At 42.5% G+C, this 16,627-nt stretch overlaps 1 protein-coding gene across 4 annotated transcripts in view; it reads left to right on the plus strand.

Moving 5' to 3' along the window:
• Positions 1-16,627, plus strand: part of cry3b (cryptochrome circadian regulator 3b) — a 44,513-nt gene continuing 27,886 nt past the window's right edge. For 2 of the 4 annotated variants that reach the window (XM_088640238.1, XM_088640240.1), the window contains exons 1-2: positions 1-456; positions 4,610-4,773. In XM_088640238.1, coding sequence (XP_088496364.1) covers positions 4,616-4,773 — 158 coding nt within the window. In that variant the 5' untranslated portion in view covers positions 1-456; positions 4,610-4,615. The remainder of the gene's footprint in view (positions 457-4,609; positions 4,774-16,627) is intronic. The other 2 variants (XM_088640237.1, XM_088640239.1) reach the window with 1 other exon arrangement.

Genomic DNA, 16,627 nt, shown 5'->3' on the forward strand with positions numbered 1-16,627 from the left:
GCCACGCCATGTTGAATGGGTCTGCAAGGACCTTTAAATTGTGCGTTTTTTGCGCCCTTTAGGTCTTAAAAGCATATCTGAAACGAGTCCCGCCAGTTGAGTTAGCATTACCAGGCGTCCCTAAGGCGGCGGAGAGTCTCGGTGGGTGCGCTGGGTCCATGCCGTATAAACGTGACTCAGTGCGCACCATGTGGGCAGAGACGCGCCTATGAGAGAGCGCAGTCTGTGAGCACGGTGCCTTTCACGCAGTAGAGCCCCGGCCGGCTGATAGGAGGACTGAGCAGGCGCACTCCGCTCAAGTCTTATGAAACCATCTGCGAGGAAGGAAAGCTGCAGGATAATACCGGTGCAGGGCGATTCACCATCACCCGCAATAAAATATAGGGGAGAAGAAATGGTGCGTCTACCGGGGAAAACTTAGGCATCACCCAGGGGATCACATTCCGAGGCCAAGAGGTAAACCCGCACGATTTACAACATTTCAGAGTGCCTGATTACAGCAGGGAAGCTGGGGGTAGAAAAACAATCATTATAGTTTTCGCGTTACATAACTGCTCTGGTGACCTCTTTTTGTTGTGGCCCTGTTTGGTTTCTATTTTTATTAAAAATACGGAGATATTTTCTGGTTAGGTAGCAGTCGGGTCCAAGAGGGACTTTTCTCGTTAAGTGCGTCTTTCTGTGGCCAGGCTCAGAAAGTTTATGTCTAAATGATCTTTTTACTTCGTGAGCTTGGCGTGACCCAGTTTTCATTTGGCATCCGTTTTAGGAAAACGTGATAACTTGTACGGTAACTAAGACTTTAGTAAATATTTTTTGTCTGTGATGCATAATATTAACATGAACACCTCTCATTTTAATTCATTTTGGTCTCCATTTTAGCGGACACGCGCGTTGAGTAAACTAGAGGTAGAAATCTTTTTGGTTTACTATTGAATCCCCTCGGAAGGATCAGCAACCGTGTCTTTTTTAAGGAAAGATGTGTATTATTATAGGTGAGAGCTCGGAACCTTGGAAGGGCAGACAATAGTCATGATATCACACCGATCCTGACTTGTATTGGATCGGACCGGTTACCGGGACCGCTGGTAGACAGACACATTTAGTATATCCCCAAAGATTTGTACATATTTAAGAATGAATAGAGTGTTATTGTACTTTAACTGATGGGACTTTTTATTGCGGGTTCGGAGTGAATCGTACTCGGATTGATTTTGAGATAAATACAAATATTATAGATGTATATTTACACGGTGTGCAGGCGTGAAACCTCTACTGTCTACTTTATTCCTACGCAGGTCTTTGCTCCAGCCGCTCCTTACTTATGGAAATAATGTGCACCTGAGTTAAACATTTTAGGATTCAATCAGTAACTTGCTGAACTCTGCAAGGAGGTGCTGGAGCGGTAGTATCCAGGGTTCATTTATTTGAGCCAAAAAGTGACGCGCTCTTTCCTTCCGACTGAAAGTGACAAGGAGTGAAGAAGTTCGGAAAAAAATGTTAAACGTGGCACTACAGGATAAAATAACGTTTTGTAAATATTCGAAGCACACACTATTTCCAAAGTTGATTATCCCTCCTAAAATATAGCAGGTGGTCAAAACGGAAAACGTATCGAGTATATTGAAATACCCCAAGGGTATGGATTACTCCTGCGTCCTTTCTTTAGCCCGGCTGCAGATGCTGAGATTGACCTGGCTTTCGTAGTTGCGGTTCAATCCGAGAGAAAAAGGCGCTAATAAGGGGTTTCTAAAATGAAAGCATCCGAAATCTTTCTTTAGTTGTTGCTTCTTGAGCCGCCACAGAATGCCGTAGCCTGTGCACTTGTTGAACACCTGTGACCTATAACTTTTTTCTTAACAGGTTCATTTTCGCAGCCAGCGCAATTAAACCGCAGCCCCCTTTTACGCAAAGTGTTGTTTGCTCTGTCCGTAGTTTCTTCGTTCATTGTGTCTGCCTTACCTAGAGGGATGAAAATACACGTTTTCGTCAAAAAGGGATTTTTTTTCCGCCTTTGTGAGTGTAAACTTAAACCCTGTTAGTTGAGGTAAGCTCCAGGCTGGAGGCGTGGTGAACACAGGCGTAGCGCTTGGGACGGGGGCGGGTAGTTCGCCCTCCGAATATGGGTATATCGCTTAGTACAGTACTGAGGAATGAGGAATTGCTACGTACTAAATATAAAAGTGCTAGTGTCGTAAGCAATGCTGTACTTAGTCCGTATTGCTAAAATTAGCAAGAAATAATTTTAATGCTATATATTACCTCCATCAGACGTCTTGAAACGCGTACTTAAATATGTGCTCTTTGCATTCACTCTTGAAACTTCTAGGCACGTCTCAATTTTGTCAGACCAACGAGCATGACAAGTAAATGTAGCCACGATTTATGCCGATTGCTTGTTGAGTAGCTGCTTGTTTAACTTTGCCTAGCTTTACGAACGGTGTGCTTGAATCAAAACCTTTAGTCTAACGATGACTTCTCATGTCTAAAGGCTTATTCCTGCAGTACTGTTAAAATGCGCTGAATCCTTGTACGGCGTTGCAGATTGGGCGTTATTGACACCAGTACAGTTCTGTGGCGCCCCCTCGTGGGCAAGTCTCAAATGCTGTACCACCTACAAGTCATCTTATCATAGGAACCACAGAAAATCTCAATGACCAACATGAGCGCGCACACATCTAATAGAAATAGCCCTGAGAACTTGGTTAATTTGAATCGTACCGCCTTGTAGCCGTTTTCCGACGCTTGCTAACACAAGCAGTGCTGTCTGTTTCAGGTTCAGCAGCAGAGCTAGTTTCGGTGGTCGTCCTCGAGTTTCCATACTTCCCGGACATATCCTCTATTTTGATCCTTAAATCTCCGCCCGGGGGGGGATTTTCAAATATCCCAAAATGTCCGGGATTCCGAACACTTTATTTTCACCATGAAGAATAATTAACAAAAGTTTTAAAGATAGTAGTTAAGGAGGTTAGAAAGAGAGCGAGTGAATGTATTAACATCTCTAGTTCGCTTCGCGACCTACGTTGTCGCTCAGTTTTCGCCCTGTACGTGTATGATTGTCATGAGAGAGCGAAATCAGGCGTCAATATCCGTGTCTTTACTCCGAGGACGGAGTTTGTCAACCAAATTAACAGATGATTTTGTAAAATCTGGCAGCAAAACAGAGGAGATACTGCTATTGCAGCAGAGGGGATTTATGCATTTCACGGAGTTAAACATCATCACAATTACTTTACCAATGAACAGAAGACGTGGGATATTTGGAAAACCCTCTCATTCCCGACCCCCTTCCCAGACAAGGCAATAAGAAAGTTCCTCAGGGTGTCCTCTTTTTTTGATGTACAAATATGGTAAAACCCTAGTGGCCGATGTATAATCCTCTTTCTCAACAGGTGTGTGTGATCTATCAGAGCTGGCATCAGTACTCTTGGCCTCTATTCCTTTCAGCCACGAGATACAGTCATACTTGATTTTTGTGGGGTATTCATTATTGATCACTTGTTCTGTTAGTGAATGTGGCACTAAGCTGTGTCTCTGAAAGCCCGAGAGGAGTATGAGCATGCTGTATGAGTATTAGCACATGCTGTATCAGCGTAGTTAAGTACTTAGGCTGCACAAATCAGCAGACATGTTTCTGTTCAGATTCAGATTAATTGAATTTAGAGCTCCTGCTTCAGTGTCAATTCATTTCCTGGATACTTTGAATTATGATACTTCTACTTGAAGATGTATTTATGTTATTCTAAAAGGGATTATAACAGCGAATAAAGACTTAACAGAGGAGGCAGTATTGTACATGAGCAAGGGTATCAAAGTGAGTTATCCTCACCGATACACACATTAGACTGGTTCCCCCCCCCACACACAGAAAGGCCATAACGTGACACATTTCATTTCAACATGCAGCAGACAAACAGATCTCGGCGTCTTGCTGCTCATGATTCAGCACTTCTCTACTTCTCAGTGTGATCTGACAAGTTTGGAGAAGTGTGAGTCATTGGAGATAGTCCTCATGTGACTCATTTTACATGAAAATGGCACAGAGACCCTCATTAAGTAACTTGTTGACAATCAAGGCTTTTGTTTTGCTTTTTTATTAGCACTACAGTATCATTTGACGTAGAAGAGCATTTCACAGGCAGCTCTAACTGCACAGCCTTCTGTGTCACCTTTGTCATCTTTCACATTTAAAAAGTGATTAGAGCATTGCTTTCAATACCAGTCTTTTCAAGACGTGGTTCGCGAATTTTATTCTAAAATTTAACTTTTCAAAGCATCTAATCTTCATGTTGATAATCTATTTGGGAACAAGATGCTGAAGGTGTTCAGACCGCTGAGTAAAATGTTTACTTATATCTAACTACTGTGTCTTAATGAATAAAGCCCAGCCCTGGACATCTGTATAGTAACATCTGGGTTTTCCTTGGATCCGTTCTGGCCTAAGATGCCTTCTGTATGGAACTGTGTATTTATGAGCCTTTACTGGACTTGGGGGGGTTACAAAGCCTGGAATAAGCCCTGCAGGACCAGGACTGTCAGCCTTGACTTTATTTCTTCAAAATGAAGGTGAAAAAATTGAGCATCTGCCTCTTTTCTTTTTTCCTCCCTCTAGTTGAGGATGGGTGCGAATTCCATCCACTGGTTCCGGAAGGGCCTGCGTCTCCATGACAACCCAGCCCTGAAGGAGGCCATCCGGGGGGCCTCCACAGTGCGCTGCGTCTACTTCCTGGATCCCTGGTTTGCCGGCTCCTCCAACCTCGGAGTCAACAGATGGAGGTGAGTGGTGCTGGGGGTGGCAGGGCAGTGAGACCTTAGCGTGCCGTAGGCTGTTGGATGTGGATGTGGCTGTGAATGAAATGAGTTGCTTGCATGTTTCCAGGAGGAGACTGACTGAGCTTCAGACTGGAGGAGAAAACTCCAACCTTCAGGTTAATTCGTTCAGAAGGCTTTGTAGTTACAGGAGGGGAGCCTGCTTCATCCAACATGAAGTATCTCTCATTCTAGTGGCAGTGCAGTGAGAGTGCCAAGGCACTGTTCCTTCCTAGGGTTCGAGCTCTCCTTTTATAACAGAGCGCAGTTCATGCGTTTCGGCCATGTGACCCAACAGCCTTGAGCTGTGGAATCCCAGTCCCAGATTAAATGTTTAGCTTTAAAACAATCAACGCATCTTTCTGGGGCTACATGAAAAGCTTTCTCAGAATACAAGTGCTTTGTTTTTTTTACAGGAAGTCCTACAGTGCAGTGCGCAGAAGAGTGCTCTAATGGCATTGCATTATGTATAATTGTCTACCTGCTGTGACATTGTTCTCTGTTTTATCTGAATGATGGATTACTTGGTGCACAACCCCTGCTAAATATAGTTGTTTTGCATTCGCATAGCAGCTAAAATTCATTCAGTTTGTCAGTTTAAATACATTTTGCATAGGTTTATGGATGTCATAAGCTGCATCATAGCAATTATTGTAATGGGCAAATTAATGATGTTCTTAAAAGTCTTTTGCATCATAATTCTCAATCGGTTAACTCTTTTTCATGTTAATGCTGAAAAACTGAAAGGTCTTGACATGTAATATCTTAGAAGCACGGCAGTTGAGGTAAATGATGCTTTTAAAATGATAAGATCCACTTATACAGGTCAGAATTAATGGAGCATGGAGTCAGAGGCAAAAAGTGTTTTTTGTCTTGTGATTCTTCCTTTAGAGTCCCAGTGTTTTGTTTCCTAGGAGCATATTAAGAGAATCATTGCACCCCCCTTTTCATTTTTTACTGTAAAAAAAGTTTTTCTGGATTTCTTGAGTTAAGGATCTCAATGAGTTTATAAATGTGGAAGCAGTTCAGCCCCTTTGGTTTGTAGTGTATTTGCTCTGTGGGTCTTGTCCAGCTGTATCTTGATGGAAGCTGGGGTGTCAGCTTGGACATTGTATCTGGGTAGCTTGTTGCAGACTCTCACACCTCTTTTTGCCTTGGGGTCATATTGACATGTACTTCTTCCTTGCTGCTTGCCCTTGTGTTCTGCAGTTGGTCTTCCAACATGTCAGTCTGCCTTCAAGGAATTTGAATTTTTGAATGTGGGCACCATTATAGTTTTGCCTTTGGAGGCAAGTACTTTGAGTAATCTCTCTCCCAGCAATGTGTGATGTGTTGGTTTTTTTTTAAATTGTCCATCAGAATTCTCAAAAAAAGTAATCTTTATGCTACTTTTGAGCCCCCAATGTAGTAGTAGTAGTAGTAGTTGTCCTAAGCAACATGGAGCTGTACACTAAGTTGTGCTGCCTGTGCCTGTGATCAGGCTGTGCAGCAAGCCTACAGGTTTGCTAAAGGGCCTCACACCCCTGCTCTGTCAATGATAGTCTCGGACCAAAGTGTTGTCTTCTCCTGATGACACTTGTACCTCAGCAGAACACCTGGTGCTGATGATAGGCTTTTCACATTTATGGTAGAGCCCAGTAAATGCAGTGACATTTTGGCCATTTTTCTTTGAAGTGAGACGGCTCTCTTGGCGTGTCCAGGCTTTTACCTGAACAATGTTTTTAAGGCATGCTGGAGTGGTCTGATTTTCCAGCAGGGATAGTGAGCGGGTTTCTGTCTTTAAGCAGTTCTGAGAAGTGCACATTCTCAAAGCTTGCACACTATATACCAGTGAGAGCTGTTACTCTTAAATGCACAGTTCTTTTTACCTTATCCGACAACAGGAAGGCAAACAAATTGCTTAAAGCAGGGCTCTTATTTATCCACTGTGACAAACTGCCTGCTTCCTCGTAAGTAAGTTAAACAATCGTCTTTCCATCAGTTCAGTTAGGATCCCAGGTACAGAACTGTAAAGATTCTGTGAGTGGACAACACCACGTTTTTATTTTGTAGGCATCAGTAAGGAATAAAGAGCTGATAATGCTTTTTTTTAAAGTGCATTTGCTTAATGCTTTCAGGTGATGAGCAACAAGCCTGAGATACAAATGTCTGCCAACTGGATAATCTTGATTTGACATTTCTTGAAGGACATGGAAACCAAGAGAAATTTGTCGGCTGTTTATTTTTGTGTTGCTTCTTAAGCATGTCTTTGTTTTGGCCCAAGTTGTGCAAGATGGGTGTCTTTTCCAGAAAGCAAGCTGGTGATTCTTTAATGGGATGTAGGGAGTAATTTGGAAGAGGCAGCTGTCTTCCCTTCTGTCTCGGACACCTGGAATGGAAAACTGACAGGCTGCTATCCTGGGAAATCTGCTCTTTAAACTGGTCGAAAAGCCTGTAAATAAACTTTGTCAGATGGCCAGTTTCAAAATAAATCCCGTCGTGAATACTTGACGGCCAGCCGCGGTATTTTTACAGCTCACGTGTGCTTCCTGGTCAGAGGAGCAGCAGATTAGTAGCTTGGAGGTACCGAGACGTGGAGGATTAGGTCTCCCGCCGAGTCCTGAATGCCAGAATCATGGGTGAAAAAGGGATCATTGCTGAAGCCCTTGGCTGTAATTTTTTCTTGTTCAATTCGGTCATCAAGAGGTCTTGGAAACAGTTCACGCCTATGGGTTAGCAGTATCTAGCAGATTGCAAACCACTCATCCATCCTTTTGTGTGAAGACACCGGGTGGAATGCTGCTACTGCTGCTTGGAGGTTAATCGCTTCTTTAGTATTCATTGTATCTGTAACTTCCCTTCTGGACAGTTTGTCAGCTGGCCTTTTTTCCTATTACCATGGCTTTAAGTAAAATAACACTGATGCTCAGCTTTTTCCAAATTATGTTTCTCTCGGAATGTCATTCCTCCCTGGCATGTTCCCGATTTTTCCCATTCACAGAGCACGTCGGGCTCAGGCTGTGATTGTGATGTCTGGCAGAGCTGCTTCCAAGTTTTTGTGCTGCACATCTGTCTGCTAAAATTCCAAAGCTCTGATTGAGTGGGGGGGGTGATGGGTTTAAGAAAATCATTTTTTGACATTCATGTTGTGTGTTGCTGGATTTTAATTGCAAAACCGAAAGCTTTTGAAATTTGTCGAGCTAAGCTTTTGTGTTTTAAATGCTGTGTGTGTGTGGAGAGGGAGGGAAGACGGTGTGTGGTAGTGGTGTCCAGCAGGAGGATGGGTGTTGATTCACTCCATCACACCCTCTGCTGGGATGTGTAAATGAATGCAATGTGCAATGCAGGAACACATGCATCAAAGGTTCTGGACAGCCCTGAGCAATCTGCTCTTCCAGAAAGGGTTCCTACAAATGGAAAAGTAGGTCAACATTTCTATAAGTGGTAGAGCTGTGCGATTTTTGGCAAATTGACCATATCCCCTGCACAGACATCACCGTCTGATATGCCAGCCAGCAGTGGCGCTCACCGATTTGGCTGGCATGTAAAAAAGCCGTGGTCTTGAGCGTGGAGCAGTAAAAGAGCAGCAGGGCGGTCATTAGGAGTTGAGTGCCTAAATCGAAGATTTAGCCTGGTCTGATCCAGGGCTCAGGTGAACTACAGCATCCATCCCTCTGATCTCCTTAACAAGGCTCCTGTCCATGTTTTTGTTTTATATTGATCCTGCTCATTGCTTAATGGGCATCTGAGGACTGGTACAAAGATTTAAGCCCGTGTTCTCTCGGTGCATCCAAGCTATTTTTATTCTGTGCTCTGTATAGTGCTTATTCTGCCTCGCATCTGGCCCTCAGTTGGGTTAAAGGCTAAAGTTTCAATCCCATCCCGGTCATTTTTTGAGACTTTACAGTAACAGCTTATCTGCTGCTACAGGGTAATAGCGGACACCTGCTATTCTTTGTGCCAGTCCTAGTCTTTTGGCAGGCTTGCCTCTTGCTGATGTTGCCACTAGCTTGCAGCTGTCCCGTGGGCAAAGCCATAACTCTGGCATTCACGAGCCCCCCCTCACACATACCTAGTGACAGGTGGGAAGTGCTGTGCTTTTTGGAAGAATCCAAATTAATAAGTGGGTCGCAAGTTGCTTCCACACATCCTTGCATACTATATCTGACCGCCTAGTAAAGTCCTGGACAGTCTAACAGCCATGTATGTAATCAAGTAGGTAGCTGTGTCGGCATGCATAGGCTGCAAAGGAACAAGTAAGGGCTTATGCCATGCTGAAAAGAATAGAAAAGCCCTGATCCGATATCATCATTTTTAAAAATGTATAAACCCCAAAGGCGGACGGGTCGATGACGGGTAATGTCAGGGAGAAAAATGCTACTGCAGACACCCTGGAAATCTCTATAGTAATGCAGTAATGACGTAAAAAAGCTGTAATGTCTTTGTTTATCTGGCTGGTGATTGCCTAGTGCTGGAAACGGATCAGCTACATTTTTCAGTGATTCAGTCGCTGTTGTTACATGTGGGTGTTGATGAAAATATTTGTTCAGGTTTTTGGCAGTTTGAAATTACACATGGGAGCCTAATAAATTTGTATCTCCTACACAGACCTTAATAATGTACGTAACAACTTCCGATTTATTTCTTTAAGATGAATAATGTTGTTTTGATGAGCTGTGCAAAGCTAACAAAAGGCTAGTGGCTCGTGATCTTGTGAAGTTAAGTTAATCAAAGAAACTAAGTTTCCTATATCTGATGTTTTTCGTTTTGAAAAATGATCATGATAGTTTTTAAATTTGGAGGTTTAATCACCTGATATTCCTGGATGACTCCTGTGGGATGCACAAGCATCTAGAATACTGCTGCAGGGAGACTTTCACCTGGACACAGATCTAGTTTCTCCAGTGTGATTTAAAAACCTCACGTGACTGCAGGTTGACAGGTCTTACTTTAGTGGAGGAGAAGAAAGCAGATGAGTGTTGGCCTGCTGTTTTCAGGCTACAGTAGGTGGTTGTGGTTTGCTATAACCTGCTTATAATGAAACTTCTGTAGTGGTAGACTATAAGTTGGATGTGGTATCTTGGCATTCTCAATTTCCAGATTGGTAAGAATTATTGCACCACTTTCAGTGTATTTTGAGGTCTGTTATTCCTGTGTATTATTGGTAAAACGTAGCGGTATATTGTCAGTAGTTTTGTTTGGTCAGTGCTTGTGTATAGTAATGGGTAAGACATACCTTTAATTGTATTAGTTTATGAATCATGAGCAAATAAAATAAATTTACTTTTTGAAGAGCAGGTCCACCTGGAACTGTATAATAACCTTTTTGTTATAAACTGTGTCTGTAAGATTTTTTTTCAAATGATTCCTCTTTAAGTGGCTTTTTTTGGTGTGCGTTTACGTTTGGATTACGTACCTTTTAGGCGTTAAAAAAAAAAAAATCAAACAAACGCAAAAACCCTACCATGTAGGGGATGTAGGTTAGTGTGCCAGAGCATCAGGTTTCTGTGAGTCACTAGTTGTTATGGTGATGACCCACTTTCCACAGGCTGCTCCCAGAGGCCTGTTACACAAGGAAGACACCGCCCCAGCAATCCAGTTACACTCGGGAGCTGTGGAGAGACTGGACGTTGAACCCGAGCTGTGAATCAAGTCCCAGTATTTTACTAAAAACAAGAAAAGTTTGCTTTTTGGGAGAGGGGGGGAAAAATCAAACATCCAACTTCTTCCTCTCTCTCCTATTTCAATGTATTTATTTCAAATTCCTCCTTTTCTCTCTGTCTTTAGTAGTGACACTGGGATTCACATCAGGAGGTACTAGTCTTTCAGTAGCCAAATGTCTGAAGGCGTGGTTTTCATTTTTTGCTTTTGTGGTAATTTTGAGTTCAACAGTTTTTTTTCCCCCCTACTTTTATTATTATTCTTAAACCCACACTGTTTTCTAGGCCTGTATTGCTAAACTAAAACAACCAACACTATAACTGGCTTTCCAACTCAGAATTAAAATGTTAACCTTGGTTTTTTGTTTCTTTCCTGTGTAGTTCAATCCACAAAAAAGAAGTACGCTTGTCTTAAGTGTATGTCTGCCGCTCGTGCCCTTTTGTCTTGTGGGGCTTCTTAATGATTTCTTGGCTCAGGTCTGTCGTTTGTCTCCCTGGTGAGAGAAGGGCATTTAGAACTAAAAGCATGCGGAGAAACTCTTTCACAACATCCAGTTCTCTGCAATGGCCACCATATTGGGCTCATTTCTTGGCATGAATCGTACAGGGGAAGTGGGCGTTGCTTTGGCACAGGGTGGATAAAGCCCAGAGTCCCTGGCGTGCTAGTGCAGGTACGCAAAGAGTGTTTGCTTAACGCCACGCCTGGAACTAGGGTCGCGGGTGCTGCTGCTGCAGGAAGGCCAGGCCTTGAGCGTTCCCTGCGAGTGCAGTGTGCTGAGGGGCAGGCGCACACACACTCCAGCGCCACTCCCTCTGCCACTTTTCCGAGCAGTTTCCAAGCCAAGAGCTTGCGTGCTGAACCACACTCGCCTCAAAAACCAGGCTCGCCATACGTGCAGTTGCGAAGTACTCAAAAAAAAAAAGTCTCTCTTTATGCACGTAGCTCTTTGAGCTCCGTCGGAGATCTTATTTTTCAGTTACTATTGTGTTGCGGCACCACTTTTGACTTTCCTGTGCGCTTCAGTGAGAAAATGCTGTGGAGTCCCATATTGTACAAGACATACTACAAGCAGAGCATAAAAGCAGAAGGGCCTAAGATCCAGTATGTTCTCTGAACCTGGAGAGAGCATGCAGACTCCCCACAGAAGAGACCCCTCCAGCCAGAATTGGGCCCTGGAGCTACAAGGCTGCAGTTCGAACCTCCACAGCATTGTATTGCCTGACAATTAATGGTAATTGATATCATTGTGAGGATACAACTTAAAAAAAAAAAAACTAGAGGTCAAAGAACATTAGTCTTGATAACTGTGTGGTCAATGAACCATAAACAAACAAATCCCAGAATGAACCCATGTTGGTATCAAACTTAACTGAAATGTTAAGAGAGCTTTCCTTTAAAGGGCAATAGGTACTTTTGCTCTTAAGCCCTTAGTGAAGGCCAACACTCATTTTTCAGTGTTTTTGGAAATGGAAAGCAAACTGTCATTTCAACAACTGAAAAAAATGCAGTCTGTTTCTTCCCCTTACAGCTTGTTGGCGCATTTGCTCATTCTTTTTGTTTTTATTGTCCTGTGTTGCTGTAATAAGGTAATTTATAGTGTGCTGTTGCCTGAAGAATATTCTTCACTCCTTGCAAGTATTAAACACAGATTAACCTTTGATGCCACCAGCCTTGTACTCCGTGTCAGCCATGATGTTCTGCACTAGTGTCCAGGAAAAGGCAAGCGTGCTTTCTTTCATCAGCATTATGATTTTGCCAGAGCTGACGCACGTTCTTTCTGGGAACAGATTTTATAATGTGATCTGATCAAGGTTAATTCTCAGAGTTCACACAACAGTTGTCAAAGCAATGCCACTCGGTACAAAACATGTTCGGGTTTTCATTCTCCAGGTGCAATCCCATCAACACTAAATTGAATGCTTTTTTGTTTTCCAAGCCTGTATCTTCTTGGCCTAGATTGAATGGATGTATTCTAAATGTTAGTACTTTACTTAACAGCAAATTGGGAGCACATTCTACTCTGATCAAACATGTTTTGCAGATCCCCCTGTAAATCCTTAATCTTTCTGACTCTCATAGGAGCCCCTGTTCCCCTGCATTATAGGAGCGAGTCTTCCTTCTTTCCTTGAAATCATTAAACTCAATCTCCCACATTGACAAAAACATTTAAAGGAGACTCACTACTGTCAGCAACCACCATCTCCCAGTTAAAGCCAATCTCATTCTTTTAATCAACTATGAACTAGGGGTGGGCGGTATAACTGGTATAGATGGTATGTGCCACGATATGGATGTGGCTTTACCTTTTATACCGGTAGAGAATGGATTTTGATGTTAACATAGATTACGCCGCCAGCACCGTCGCAAAACAGGGTTAGGAAATTTTTACTATTGACCTGTCGTAGTTAAAAAATTCTGCCGTATTTTACCCCGATTATATCATTCTGAAAATGTTCATCTTGCTGATATTTGGAAATGGGATAGGTTCAGAATTATTGATCTTTGGTGGTTCCGATGTCCGGTTTATTATCTGAGGTCATTGCAGCCAATAAAAACACGCGGGCGTCCTCTTCCCAAACGCACGTGTTCGGTGTGCCCGTCTGCAAAACGCCAATAAGTGGAGAAATGGAGAAAGGCAGCGTTGGCGAGATGGGAACAAGCAACGAAATTGTTGAAAAAGTGTCTACCCCACCAGCTGCCATGGGAGACGCTGCTGCAGCTGAACCAGAGGTAGTACTGGAAAAGAAAGGAAAGAAGAGTCTGAGCAGATTCTTCTCAAAACGAAATGTCCCAGGGTCAGGGCCATCTGCCTCTTCTGACAGAGATACAGTTGAAATGGAGCTGAGGAGCTACCTGCAGACACCCAAGGTGGTCTGTGAGACAGGTCCACTGGAGTGCTGAAGGCTGCATGAAGACAATTTTCCAAGAGTGTCCAAATTGGCCAAGAAATACCTCTGTATACCTGCCCCCAGTGCACCTTCTGAGAGGGCATTCAGCCCTGGTGGCATCATTGTGACTCGTCACAGATCTGCACTCAAGCCAGACACTGTTGACAAGCTGGTCTTGCTGGCACTTAATCTGTAACCTGAAGTACAGCTCTTTTACCAATTTTTACACCAAGCAGCTGTTTGAATACTTCAGGAGTTATTACTTTAATGCTTGAATATTTTTTAAACTTATTTTTGTAGTATTATTTGAAGTATTACATATTTACTTATTTAATTTATGTTCAAGTTTATTGTATTTTTTCAGTTCTGCAAAATAAAAATGTTCTTAATGTTCGACTTCTACTTCAGTTCAATGTGAAATTTCAAAAATACTATAGGAACAACACCGTAGCTAACCAACAGTTAATAATAACCTAATAGTTAACTCCAGGCAATAAAAACTTACTATTCAAGTCTTGTACTCCTCTTAAAGCATGTTCTATTGAAATTGAGAAAAAATTCTATATCATGATGTATATTGTTACCGTCCAAAATTAAAATTATACCATGATATCAATTTCAGGCCATATCGACCAGCCCTACTATGAACTGGTTTAACAGTGCTGGTTCCAATGAGGTCCAGGCAGCCCTGCAGCAGCAGCCTATGGGATGTGGTGAGATGTGGTTGTTTGAAGGGCTGGCCCCTCAGGACACTGTTAGCCTGGCTGAACTTCATTAGGAGTGCTTGATTATTTTGAGTGAGGGTTAGTGAAGTGAATGAGACCATGTTTCTTTTGTGCCTGTAACCAGGACTGTCTTCTCTTAAGATGGGCCCAATTGTTGTTGACTTCCTGGACACTGGAAAGAAAGTTAATGCTTTCTCAATAGTCCTGTACGCCTCCAAAAAATTGACAAACTGAATGTGTGAATATTGCTTACTCACCTGTCTGCTTTGGACCTGTTTGTCTTAGGATATAAGAAATGTTCACACCCTCCTTTGGTATTTTCCACAATGACGGTAGGCATCATGAGTACAATCTAAGGGTAAAATACTTGTGCCCTGGGTTTTCCAGTTTTATTCTTTTTGGACTCCACTCAGGCCCTGCCCCTACCCCCTTGTTTATGACTTGCTTTGTATTTATGGAATATACAGAGCAGTCCATAAGTATTTGGAAGGGGACACAATTTTTGTTGTTTTGGCTCAGTACTCCAGCACTTTGGGTTTGAAATGAAACAATGACCATGAGGTAAAAGTGCAGAATGTTAGCTTTAATTTGAGGGTTTTTATGTCTATATTGGGTCAACCATATAGAAATCGCATGCATAAATGAGAAAAACGGGTCAAAAGCTGCCAGACTGCACTGTATGTATTGTGAAAGTTCAGTAGCAATTAGTTAAAAAGAATTAGAAATACTTTGAACAAATTTTGTAGAGTAAAAAAAAAAAGTTGAAAGTTTAAAACCTCAAAGAATCCAGTTTTGGAAGGGTTTGCAAACTGTTTTTGTGTTTCACTGAAGGAAATGGTTGGATGCAGTTGGTTGGTAACCGAGATTAAATTGTCAAGTTCAGTGCTTTGCTCGATTGAGAAATATGCAACGTTAGTTTTTTTTAAGTCTGACATTTAATACCCATTCTTTTCCCATTTTGCTGGCAGTAGCCAACTCCCAGTGTTTTCCTCAAAGGTTGTCAGGCAACCTGCTGTTTGGATGTGGGTAAAGAAGTGGTCTACTCTAACAGCACCACTCCCTTTCCTGAATTATTTAGTCCTTTCATGATGGGAAATGAGAGACGGACTGGACTATTCAGGGAAGCAAATAGTCTAGGAGGAAGCAGTAAATGGGATTGATGAGGTCAAATGTTGTTTTCAAAAGCCAATTATTGCACCATTAAGTATGTGTAAGTCGCACAGTCAGGGCGGTCTACACATAACCTTGAATCAGAACTAAAGAGATTAGTTTTGTCCACCTGAGGTGTCAACCTCCAGCATACTGATGGCACACGGGCACTCTCGTGAGAAATCAGTTCCTGTCTGCATTTGTCATGTCTGGGGAAAGAAATTGAACCAGTTAAAACACCTCCTAACTGGCCACAGGTGAACTCTTACTAATGAGGTCATTTAGTGCTTATGCAACAAAGTCAACAACTCTGTATTATTAATGACTGACTTATGTTAATGAAAATAATGCCAAAAACATCACTGTGCAATGTTGTATTTCTATGAGATTTTAATGGACCACCTATTTTCTTTGCGATTTGAAAGCTTGATGTCTGAGGTGAAATGTGATCACACAGTGTTTGGGGGTGGGGAGTCACCTCAACCACTGCCAAACTCCAGTATGGTGTAATGTGGCTGGAATGTCTGATTTTTTTTCTTTGTGTCTGTTTCCAGTTGTGTGCTTAAATCTTTGCCCTTTTTTCCAGTCTCTCACACGGTTCAGACAAGGCTGTTTTGCCTGGAGTGTGTGTAATTTCCTTTGTTGTTTCTGGACACTGTTATTTTCTCTGTTTTCTTACTGGGTTGCAGGCTCCCCATTGAGAGGCTGAAATGAGGTTACTGGGCTAATTTTGCTCCAGTCTGAGGCTGCACCTGCGCAGTGCTATCTAGGACAGGCCTGTTATATAAGGGGTGAGCTATTGTTGGCTCTAGTCCCAGAAACGTGACTAATGTTCTTAGGATTGCCTTTGAAGGAATGTCCTGAACAGTCTGGTTCACAGGAGCATACAGTGTATTCTTAACACTTCGGCGAGAGGCAAACAGGACAGGCTACATCCTTTGGCCTTAATTAGCCCCTCTGTTGTCTGCTTCTTAAGATATCTTTTGTTTAGCCTTTGAATATCCTGGCCTATCCTGATTCCCAGTTAAAAGCTTGCAGCTAGAGGTTGTCCTAACACCTGTAGGATAAACACTTTTTTATTCTACATTGTTTTTTCCCAGAGGGCCTGCTGTTCCCTTGATTATTTTTTTTTTCCCCCAAGTACATCGCTGGTTATCTACCACACCCTTTCCCCAGGACTAACGACCATCCCCAGCTGTCTGTCCCTTTTACTGGATTGTGGGTGAAATTGCTTCTGATAGTTTATCCTAGAACGCTGTTGTATCTGCAGTAGTGCGACTGCACTACTGCAGATTAAATCATGTACACCTGGACAGCACCTTCAAATTAAGTAATGCCATATAAAACACCACTCCTGCAGTTTGGGCAAAAATTTTATATTAATTTTATATTAAAATATTAATTTTCTTTCCAGTGTAT

Source organism: Lepisosteus platostomus, chromosome 7 (assembly GCF_059453375.1).
Source record: "Lepisosteus platostomus isolate fLepPlt1 chromosome 7, fLepPlt1.hap1, whole genome shotgun sequence".
Lineage (NCBI taxonomy): Eukaryota > Metazoa > Chordata > Actinopteri > Semionotiformes > Lepisosteidae > Lepisosteus > Lepisosteus platostomus.